Source organism: Salmo salar, chromosome ssa24 (assembly GCF_905237065.1).
Source record: "Salmo salar chromosome ssa24, Ssal_v3.1, whole genome shotgun sequence".
Taxonomy (NCBI): domain Eukaryota; kingdom Metazoa; phylum Chordata; class Actinopteri; order Salmoniformes; family Salmonidae; genus Salmo; species Salmo salar.
The window spans coordinates 11,263,486-11,275,508 of NC_059465.1; the positions used below are offsets into that span (position 1 = coordinate 11,263,486).

General features: G+C 47.3%; 1 protein-coding gene across 1 annotated transcript in view; it reads right to left on the reverse strand.

Annotated features, from left to right (window-relative positions):
* Positions 1 to 11,630, reverse strand: part of LOC106585100 (histone acetyltransferase KAT6A-like) — a 34,822-nt gene extending 23,192 nt beyond the window's left edge. The window contains 2 exon segments of the mRNA XM_014170935.2: positions 7,937 to 9,313; positions 11,272 to 11,630. Coding sequence (XP_014026410.2) covers positions 7,937 to 8,620 — 684 coding nt within the window. The 5' untranslated portion in view covers positions 8,621 to 9,313; positions 11,272 to 11,630.
* Between the last annotated feature and the right edge of the window lie 393 nt (positions 11,631 to 12,023).

The following is a 12,023-nucleotide window of genomic DNA, read 5'->3' on the forward strand; positions in this document are numbered from 1 at the left end:
GGCCTACATTTCCTTTAAATCCTCATGAGGCTTGCGTTCTTTATTTCAAAAGCCAACATTTATTGTCACGTTAGTCTTGGGTTGCCCTCTGTTTTTTTTTAAACTTTACTAGCACCGGACTGCTCCTGGGCATATTTTTAAACCTGTCTGTCTGTCTGTCTGTCTGTCTGTGTGTGTTTGACCTGTACGCTACTTTGCACACTAGATAAGAGAGATGATTTCAACAGGAAACACTAGTTAGTCACAACACAGACACGCCTATAACGTCTCACCATGCCAACAGAGTAATCTACCCGCTCGACTTGAACAACAACTACAGGCAGAGGCCAAAACACGTCCTTCAGGTTAGAGTGAGGGCTCAGGTCCTTTATACTGAGACGGGCAGGGAGAGTCTCCGTCTCTATCCTGACACGTCTAACCCTCTGTATCACTAAGGGCCTACACTTGAGCAAAAACAATGCCTAGCTGATAGGAAAGGTTTGTGATATAGGACTACCTTTTCCACAGATTAGATGTGAAAGATACACTGGCCCACGCTACGGAGGCAAATGTGCAGGGTGTACAATACACTAGCTGAGAGATGAACTGTGAGAGTGGCCTGGTTTCTCCTTGTCCATTTGCAGTGGCACTGGGTGTACTAGAGGAGGAGCGAGATAATGAAAGAGAGAGCAATGAAGAGAGGACGGGAGGATAAGGATGAAGGGGGGAGGAGGGGACTAGGATGAGAGTGTGCAACAGAGAGGGGGGTTGAACGAATGGGAAAAGCTGTCCTGTTGTCCTTGTCTCCTCTCAAGTCAAGGTTCTCATTAACATGTGAAACCCATCTCAATGTCCAACCAGGTGGTGCCGGGCAGCCCCCTCCCCAATACAGACCCAGACCTCTTACCACAACCTCATTGATCACTGTTACACACCGCTCGCTTGCACACACTCACGTCACGAGAAACACACACACACGAGAAACACATGCCCACTTGGCCATAGCAGGAATATGGAATGTATGGGGGCTACTTAACATACAGTTGAAGTCAGAAGTTTACATACACCTTAGCCAAATTCATTTAAACTCAGTTTCACAATTCCTGACATTTAATCCTAGTAAAAATTCCCTGTTTTAGGTCAGTTAGGATCACCACTTCATTTTAAGAATATGAAATGTCAGAATAATAGAGAGAATGATTTATTTCAGCTTTTATTTCCACATTCCCAGTGGGTCAGAAGTTTACATACACTCAATTAGTATTTGGTAGCATTGCCTTTAAATTGTTTAATTTGTGTCAAACGTTTCAGGTAGCCTTCCACAAGCTTCCCACAATAAGTTGGGGGAATTTTGGCCCATTCCTCCTGACAGAGCTGGTGTAACGGAGTCAGGTTTGTAGGCCTCCTTGCTCGCCCACGCTTTTTCAGTTCTGCCCACAAATTGTCTATAGGATTGAGGTCAGGGCTTTGTGATGGCCACTCCAATACCTTGACTTTGTTGTCCTTAAGCCATTCTGCCACAACTTTGGAAGTATGCTTGGGGTCATTGTCCATTTGGAAGACCCATTTGCGACCAAGCTTTAACTTCCTGACTGATGTCTTGAGATGTTGCTTCAATATATCCACATAATTTCCCTCCTCATGATGCCATCTATTTTGTGAAGTGCACCAGTCCCTCCTGCAGCAAAGCATCCCCACAACATGATGCTGCCACCCCCGTGCTTCACGGTTGGATGGTGTTCTTTGGCTTGCAAGCCTCCTCCTTTTTCCTCCAAACATAATGATGGTCATTACGGCCAAACAGTTCTATTTTTGTTTCATCAGACCAGAGGACATTTCTCCAAAAAGTACGATCTTTGTCCCCATGTGCAGTTGCAAACTGTAGTCTGGCTTTTTTTTTTTTTAATGGTGGTTTGGAGCAGTGGCTTCTTCCTTGCGGAGCGGCCTTTCAGGTTATGTCGATATAAGACTCGTTTTACTGTGGATATAGATACTTTTGTACCTGTTTCCTCCAGCATCTTCACAAGGTCCTTTACTGTTGTTATGGGATTGATTTGCACTTTTCGCACCAAAGTACGTTCATCTCTAGGAGACAGAATGTCTGTTTGTACAGATGAACGTGGTACCTTCAGGCGTTTGAAAATTGCTCCCAAGGATGAACCAGACTTGTGGAGGTCTACAATATTTTTGAGGTTTTGCCTGATTTCTTTTGATTTTCCCATGATGTCAAGCAAAGAGGCACTGCGTTTGAAGGTAGGCCTTGAAATACATTCACAGGCACGCCTCCAATTGACTCAAATGATGTCAATTAGCCTATCAGAAGCTTCTAGAGCCATGACATCATTTTCTGGAATTTTCCAAGCTGTTTAAAGGCACAGTCAACTTAGTGTATGTAAACTTCTGACCCAAAAGACTTGGGATACAGTGAATTATAAGTGAAATAATCTGTCTGTAAACAATTGTTGGAAAAATTACTTGTGTCATGCACAAAGTAGATGTCCTAACCGACTTGCCAAAATTATAGTTTGTTAACAAGAAATTTGTGGAGTGGTTGAAAAACGAGTTTTAATGACTCCAACCTAAGTGTATGTAAACTTCCGACTTCAACTGTATATACTGAACAGAAATATAAACACATCATGTAAAGTGTTGGTCCCATGTTTCATGAGCTGAAATAAAAGATCTCACAAATTGTAAACTTCCGACTTCAACTGACGGTGGAGTAATAAAAAACATGGTCCGACGGCTGAGTTGGTTGAGTGGAGAATGCTGTTAGGAACACCCTAGTAGTGGGTTTGACTTCTGCACGGACTAGTGGACCACATTCTGAACAGCTGTAATACTGACTAAATCCATTTGGATGAACTAAATGACCATATTATTACACATGTTGGGGTTTCAGTTGAAATAGACATGCTTCCTGCCAGTCTAGCTGTTGGAAGCAGTGAAGAACCTTACAGTAGTGAGATTAACGAGGTAACAAGGGTAAATCCCTGTATCAAAAAGGTACAAGTTGGCCAGAACACACTGACCCCATTTGCTGGATTAGAGTTCCAGTCATTCTCACAGCAACAAACATTCTCATCACTCTCTCCCTTCCTAGCCACTTTATCTTCAGTCAGACTGATAATGGCACTCCACCAGACTACTGTCCAGATGATGATGTGTCTGGGTGTTGATTTCAGCACCTCTGGTGTGAATGTGGAAAGTGGGAACACCTAGCCAGTGAAATATGAGCTCTGTTAGATTATGTTAGCGACACACCATCACTAACAACCTGTTCATAATACACTCCTACTTAAAGGCCAAGCATAGGCTGAATACGTCCATAAGGAAATATCATTGCCCGAGTGAAGTATAGGTCAATGGACGTGGACTGAGCACAGAGTAGAAGGATATTCAAATTACGGCTCAGGGCGGGGCGACCAAGCAATATTGTGAGCAAGTAAAGAGAGCTCTACATTACTATTCTGAAATGAATTATATGGAGGCTGTGCTGTTGCTGTGTATATAAGCAGGTGTGTGTGTGTTTGTTAGACAACTCAAATTCAAACTTTTCCAATGGGGGAGTCTCAACTTTTTTTTTTACTGGGAGTAATATCTTTCCTGCTAAAATAAAATATTGTAAAAAAATAAAAAGTTACGTCTACTATCTAAGGACACCAGGTGATGCGTTGGTTAAAAAGGTAAACAACAGCTGTCTCCAAAGTAAATCAACCTAAACTTCCCTAGACTCCATACACCTCCCTATAAGATGGTTTCGTCCACCAACAAATATCAGCCCTGTATTGGCTGTGAATGCTTTCCTCAACCCTTCTTGTTCCATTGGTTTAGTAGTCTGCTAATATATCTGCTCTATTGTCAACCGGTACCCAAAAGGCTTCAAAGACATTGACATCACGGACCTGAAAGATGGCCCTCTCTCTTGACCCCAGTGGTGTCCACTACTAAGAGAAATGGCTTTGTTCTTAACTGACTTGCCTTGTTAAATAAAATACTCTGCCCGGCCACCTCTCTGGCCTGGCCGGCGACTCTCTACGGCCACACACACACACACACACACACACACACACACACACACACACACACACACACACACACACACACACACACACACAGACAGAGAGACAATGACGTAGTGGTGGGGAGAATGCACTGACCCAGGGCACATAATCAATGTTTACTGGTATTTTGTATTCATGTCCTGTGTAGCACTCTTCCTTCACCTTGAGCAGAAAGAAAACACTAGATGGTTGTAATGTTCGCTAAAATAGCGAAGGACAGCTAACATCTATGCGAGAGGTTTCAGTAATTAGCCTAACCTACACAGGGCGAGCAGTACATGCGTATGCCATTACGTTTTGAAAGTGACTGGGATAAAGATCAAATTAGGCTCCAATTAGGCCTAACTACAGTACAGCTCATTCATTAGGTACACAGCCACCATGCTAGCTGACAGAACAAAGCCCACGAGGTCCCAGAACACCATGACCCCGGTCAGTGTCGTTTCAGTTGTCATCCCTCTCGCGACACGGCAACGTCAGTGAGGAGAACTCTGCTTCACCTGGGTCCAGCTGCTGTGAAAAGGGCAAGCACAGTGCCATGATCGCTCTTCCCGACAACATACTCAGGCCCATCCCCATCGAATAGCCTCATAATGGCCCACTAGACTCATAACTACGGCTAGCTACGGGTGGCTCATCTCAGGAAAAGCAGAGGTTTCCCATGTATATATCCGTGACCCTTGGATGACTCCACACACCCCTCGCCTCCCCCAATCTGGCCCGCCAGTGACCCCCTAATAGGGGGAGAGAGGGAGAGTGAGTGGGTCTGCAATCCTGTTTGAATGGAGCTGGGCGACACAGTCATTCGGGTGTCGAGTACACAAATCTCCCCTGCAATGGGGTCAAAGCCGGGGCTTATCCATTTGTTTTGCTTTATTTCCCCTCCTTTCCTCCTCTCCCCTCCCCTCACCCATCCCCTCCCTTTCTAAATCACAACCCATAGCAATCACGCAGGCAATATGGCACTGATGAGACTTCGAGAGAGAGAGACTTCGAGAGAGAGAGACTTCGAGAGAGAGAGAGAGGCTCTATAGCTGAGATATGGAGAGACGGCTACTTGAATACTGCAAATAGCAGCATAAGAGGAACAGAGCTGTCTGGAGTGGAGGTTGTGTGAATGCCAAAGAGAAACATTCAAATAACTCCCAGCCAGACTGGCAGCTGTTGTAGTAGCAGTACACCCACGGTTCACCATGCAACGCCTCCAAGCAACACATGAACACTACAACGAAAGAGCCCGTCAACTCACTATGAAAGTCATTGAACTAAGTCAAAGAGGGATCACAGTCTTCAGCGGAGGCCCGTCTGGGCCAGAGGGTCGGTAGTGCCTACACAGCCCTCGAGCCAGCAAGCCAGCCGATCAGTCAGCCAGGCATATGACTCCTGGCTGCTCCCGCCACTCTAATCCCAGGGTGTGTCCCAAATGGGTACTAGTTTTGACCGGGGCCCTTAGGGCTCTGATCAAAAGCAGTGCACTGTGTAGGGGATAGGGTGCCGTCGGGACTCAACCCTGCAGAATGAACCCGAAGCCCACACGAGACAAGCCACCTTGCACGGCAGAGTAGAGCAGAGATTTACAACACCCCCAGTCACAACAAAGTCTGTCTGGAGGGGCAAGGGCAGGACCTTTCAAATCACTATACACTACATCCTGGGTGGGACATGAACACCAGACACATCCTGGTAGATTGTCTATTCCTCCCAGCCACACTGACAGGTGGTCACACAGAGCAGTTGGGCGCAGTTATTTTATCATTTTCTTATTATGCAAAGCCCACATGTAAAAAATAAAAAAACATCTGTGTGTGTGTGTGTGTGTGTCAGTTCTGGATGAGAGAATCTCAAATGGGTCAGTGGTGAAAGCGGGGTGGGGTACAGCTGCAGCATAGGTTCAATATTTGGTTCAAACAACAGAGAGAGAAAGATGGTGATCTTGCCCACTGAAATGGGTCAATAACACAACACTGATATCCACTTCTGTCTGTCACCTTCTGGGTTTTCCTTTGAAATCACTTTCAATCAATTTAAAAACCATTCATTAATTGTTGTTTTAACGTTACAAAACATGTGGGTGCGTTTTCTGTGACTTAGCTTCATAATTTATTCACTTGCAGAAGAAAGAAAATGTGAGTGGCTGGTAACATTTGGTCTTCTACCAGCCACTGCGGCAGCTGGACCAAAAAGTTACTTTTCCACCCTTCCACAATTCCATCTGATGGCTGATAAGTGTGTGTACTGTATGCGTTTGTGTAGGGGTGCAAGTGTGTGTACAGTATGTCAGCTTGCACGCACTTGTGTTTGTTCACAGTGCATGCCATACGTTTATATGTGTGCATGAACGCATGCAATGGGTGTTATGCATGTTAGCTATGTGCGGTCCTGCCCCCGGGTAGTAGGAGAGGTTAGTGCCCATCCGGCTGCGGTCTGTCAGGTTACCCTGTGGGTGTGTCTTTTGGCACCGTCCTGGCCTGCGTGTCTGCTCCTCTGCCACTGACTGACTGACTGACTGTCTGTCTGACTGACTGTCTGTCTGACTGACTGTCTGTCTGTCTCTTTTCTCTCTCCCTCCCTCTCGCTCCCTCTTCGTGACTGGGTAAGGTGGCCCAGAGCATGCGTCAGCCAGGCCTCTTCCTCCGCTCTTCCTGTTTTTTTTCTCTCTCTCCCACACACACACACACACACACACACACACACACACACTCTTCCTCTCATCTCCTGACAGCTCCTGACAGGGAGCAGCCCTGCAGCTGGTCGCCAGTCACTCTCGCCCCAGCAGGACGCTCGCTATGGCGCCACGTGAATCTTCCCTGACCTCCTCCTCCCATCTCTTTCTCCTCTTGCTGCATGCCTGAGACAGAAGGTTGGAGAGCAGCCCTCGCCCCTGGCAGCCGACCACAGAGCACTAAGCTCATCCGCCTCGCACGGCGCTCCACTCACTCCTGCTGCCTCCTGGAGCACGCGGCACGCCACCACTACGCCCAGACCCAGGGCTGGCCCCCTGAAAGAGACACTGAAAGCCCTGGTACTCCGTGCCCAAGCCAGGGCTCCGAATACACACAGGTCCAATCGACCCACTGACTACCACAGCGATGATACGCTTGTCGTCTCCCCCCCCCCATGGAGCTACATGTAGACCGACCTCTTGTACGCTCACAGAGGGATTAAAACAGACTGCTGTCTAAGGTCTCTCTTTCGCAGCTCTCCGACCGGCATCCAGGTCAAGCGTCTCAAAATTGGGAGTCAATTTACCAACAGTGTGTGGCTTTAGGGTCATGTTAATCACACAGAGACATGCAACACACAGAGACATGCAACACATCTCGTCTCTTCCCGTGCCTATATTCACGCTCCCATCTAGGAAAATGATTCAACCGTTTGACACCAGTGACCACTCACTTCAGCAACGACATTATCAGTCAACCCACGACGTGCAAACATATTGATCACGCAATCTGTAAGTTACTGCCATAAAAAGGAGCAAGGGATTTTGTGAGAGTACAGTGCACTGACTGGGTAAAAATGAAACTAAGTTCCAGGCTCGGCATTGTGGGTTGCCAAACTCTACTGCCTAGCTGCCTGACCTGGCTACTAATTGCATGTGATAAAGTAACATTATAGGCGTTACGTCTTCCCTGGCAGCCTTACCACGACATGGAATCTACTATTCAGAATAAAGGTTGAGTCGTGCTAAGATTGATCGTGTGGTGTGTGTGTGTTCTGCCTTCAGCCTTGATTGTTAACTTCTTCCCACTGCCACAAAGGACAAATAAATTACCAATTGCTCTTTTAACAGTTAACCTTTTACACTTACACTGCATGTTTACATAGAGACATTACATTGTGTTAATATTTGAGGAAGAGAATGTAGATGTATGGGACGGTGTGTGGCTTACCTTGTCCTTCTCGTGTGGCAGGAGGCGGACGGGCGGCAGGGAGTCCAGCACCACAGTACCCGTCCCATCTGACTGGGAGCTGCGGCTGATGAGGCGGAATAGCAGCCCATTCTTGGCCACTCTACCGTGGGCACACGCCCGCTTCAGCGCAACCCTCAGCTGCTGGTGGAACAGGCCGGGCCCCATGGAGCCGCTGCCGGACAGGTAGGCCGCCACGTCACCCTGGCACTTGAGGAAGCGCTCAACACTCTTTAGGGTGGAGCCCCCTGGCTCATGAAGCCCCTCTAGGGAACGCTTGATCAGCTTGTTCCAGTCCAGTCCTGGCTTCTTCCCAGAGTGATGGTGGCTCCCCCCATGACCCTCATCCCTATGATGACCATCCTCTCCACCTCCACCTCCACCTCCTTCCCCTTCACCGCTGCCCAGGCAGGGCTTGGGGAAGGCCAAGCGGCCGGGGTTCTCTGGGTCCTTGTAGGAGTTGAGCCCCTTGTTAGACACTTTGAGGATAGTTCCATCCTTGACGCTGAGCTCCAGCTGTTCCAGTACAGTCTTGCGGTCCAGCCCATGGGACATGGACACAGCATTGCATATCCTTTCCTCCGACGGCCGCTGCTTCTGCTTCTTCACCTTCTTGATGGCCTCCAGGATCCAGGTGGTGTACATCGGGTTGGCCAGCTTCACCATGGCTGTGGCTGGAGGTCACGATGACGACACACACGCTAACACCCGTGGCGGGCAAAAGGTAAGAGTCCTGCGGCCTAAGCCGCCGCCTCCTCCTCGCCCCTCTGCCCAAGGACTATCCTTTGTCCCGGGGCTGCACAGAGTCCCTCAGAGCCTGAGCACGAGCAGCACGGCAGGGAGCAGCTCACCATAGCATAGCCCCCCCCCCAACCCCCCCCAAAAAATAAAACCTGGTTACCCACTACCCTCTCCCGGTAGGGTCAGTTAGCCTGAGTGAGAGCAGTGTCGTGGAGCACCAGATACTAGACTAACTCTGGACCTGTGGAGGACTGACTCGCACACTACGGGGGCTTTCACAATAACACTTAGGTATCTCCAACTACTGCCTGTTGCAAAAGGACAGGGGGACAAACAGATAGAAACCTGTTGATTCAGTCTCCAATCAATGTAAATAACAGGCTCTCAATGTGATGTTGAAACCGTGACCGTCATCTTGAGCTGAAGATCAGTTGTAGTGTTTGGGAAGTCCAGGAGGACTTAAATGTCTTTCAGCCACGCGGCTCCAGTCGTTCTCTTTCCTCTCTCCCTAGCGGTATCCACCTGTTCTAAGGTCTGGAAGGGAACAGATATCACACCCCATGGAGCAGCGAGGGCTAATCACCTTCATGCCAATTGCGCTTCAACAGGAAATGCACTCTGCAGAAAAAAAGGACACACATATGGCAGGGTCAGAGAAACAATGTGCAAGAGGGACAGCAACAACACTGGGTCACAATCGGTAGACAAAAATGATCATTTAAAAAAAAAAGTGTCTTAAAATTAGTTTTATATTGGAGCCGTTTCAAAACATTTGCTTCCTTTAGTTTTTACTGAATGCAACCCCTCAGAACACATGTACAAACACACTCCTCAAAACAACAGCAGCACGTAAACAAAGTAATGCTTGGCCACTAAACACAACACCATTAACCCACATGCTGCCTGAAGTCTAGATCAACATTACAGGACATGGGCAAAGTTAAACGCTAAAAGATTAAGGTTAAAGATTTGAGATACAAAACACATTTAGGTGGGGAAGAGAAACCCCTGAGCAAAGAGAGCATAAACCCAGATCTAAACATTGTCTTCCTTCACCAGTAGCTCAGGACAGTCCCAGACTAGTGTCTGAGTAGGTAAACATCAACTGTGATAATGGATGTAACTTTACAAAGTCTGGCTCACTATGTTTTTGTCTAATCCCCAAAACCACAGCAACTTTCATATCTGTGATGATAGTAACATAAACACTAGTGGAGAAGGCCACACCACATTTACATGCTATATAACTAGTATAGTATCTTCATATACTTTTCACAATATCATGAATTGGGTCAGAAAACAGAGATTGATCACAGGTAATAACACAACAGCCCAGATTATGGGAAAACTAGCCACATGTGAGGAACACTTGTTATTATGATTTTGCCAAGCAACATGGTTGTCACTTTGCATAGCAGAACAAATCAACTGAAATAGCAACAACAAAACACAGAACGCCAGGAGGCCACTTCTCATGGCTAGCTAGCTAACGTTAGTTGTGTTCAGTGCCTTATATCAGCAAGCATGCAAACGTTAGCTAGCTAGCTTTCTATTCCATGCACAACATAAACACGATCATTGATTACATATGTATAGTAGTCAGTAACTGATGAAGATAAATCGTTTTAAAACTATGCTGTGACCTAGTAGCTGTGATATGGCTAACATTGAGCATGTGTCTAGTTAGTTAGCTTACGTTAGCCATGTCGGTCAAAACAAATCGGTGATTAACGTTACCATAGCTAGTTACAGAAACGTTAGCGATCCAAGAAACAGCCCCAAGTGCCTAACTTCCTCAACATTTACTGCTCTGGCTCTTTACTTCACTCTAGTACTGATATGAATTGTCAGGCAATTACGTGGTTACAAACCTTCCCGCGAACTGAAGTTATTTGCTTGGGTGTAGTGACGAAATAGCTCAAAATAGTAACAACGTGTAGTGTCGGTGAAGGAAAACTGTGTTTTGACACAATCAACAATGACAGATTCCTACAACGCCCGAGGCTTCAAACAATAACACGCAGCCATCACAAGGAATAATCCCATTTAGAATGTCATGGATGATATTCACGGTGAGATCACGGCCTAAAATGCCAAGGCACAATGTAAATTACAAACGGCCATAACCGCTATCGGGCAAGTGCAAAAATGAAGATCTCAAAGTGCTGGAGAATGTTCCATTAACATTACATGTTCTATGGCCGCCCGGCCTCCGCCTCGGCTCTGGGTGAAAATATTTCCCCGCAAGACGCGTCCCTACACACCGCTAGATAACCCTCACCTCTCCCTGCTTCCTTCCTCCATCACCCACCCTCCCACCTAGTGCCTGCGGTGAAGACAAGGCCGTTGGAGCGAAGTAGGCCTCGGCTCACTCACTCGCCCCCTCCTTCCTTCCTTCCTTCCTTCCTTCCAACCAACCAACCAACCAACCACGGCCCCCCCTCGCGATCTTCATCTCCCGTACCCCTTTCCCTCTACCTCTCGCGGTTCCCAGAAAGCTAGGACGGGTCCAGTTCGGGTTTTAAAGGGAAGCTCGGAGAACTTGTAATATCCTCTCCCCACTAGCCGCTACTCACCGTAATTTCGTGTCGAGCTGCCGAGTAGAATGTGCCAAAAATCCTTCGAATCAGAGACAACAACAAGCCCAAAAATGCAGCCAGAGACCAGAGGCTCTAAAGCTGACGCCATCTTTGAGTGGAACAGGAGCTCAGCTAGTGGGGGAGGGGGGAACAGTCGGGGTAAGGGACCGTCTGCATCGTTCAAACGCAAACCCGAGTGGACCGGACAGGAAAATACACTGCAAGGGGAGAGGGGGACAACGGCGTTATAGCTGTGAGGGGTGGATATTGGTTGAACACATGAAATGGAAGAGAGGGACAGATGGTGAAGGGATAGGTGTTCTTGCTTTCTCCACTGGGGCGCGCGCACACTGATATTGGCGTTTAGGGGAACGTCTGAATTTATGCCTTACAGCTGGCTCGTAAGAGAAATCAAAGCAACTGAGTGTGGTTTTAATGTTAGAGGGTATTTAAAGATCAAACAAGAGCCCTCCACACAGCCAGGTAGGTTCTGCAATCTATTGTAGCAGCTCTGTTATTTATTAGAGTAGGAGAATGAACCAGCAACTATACAGTGCTCGAAAGAGGCCTAAATGTTGAGGGCTTGTTACTATGTATCCGACCATGCTAGTAGGCTATCACTTGACAAAGCCGATCTGTTTATGTTGAGCGCTTATTCCCCGCCAGTCAGATTATGATACGTGGGCAGCTATTATCCTCCCACAAAAAACGATTATGTAAATTGCCCGCAGTGCCAAGCAACAGTAAAC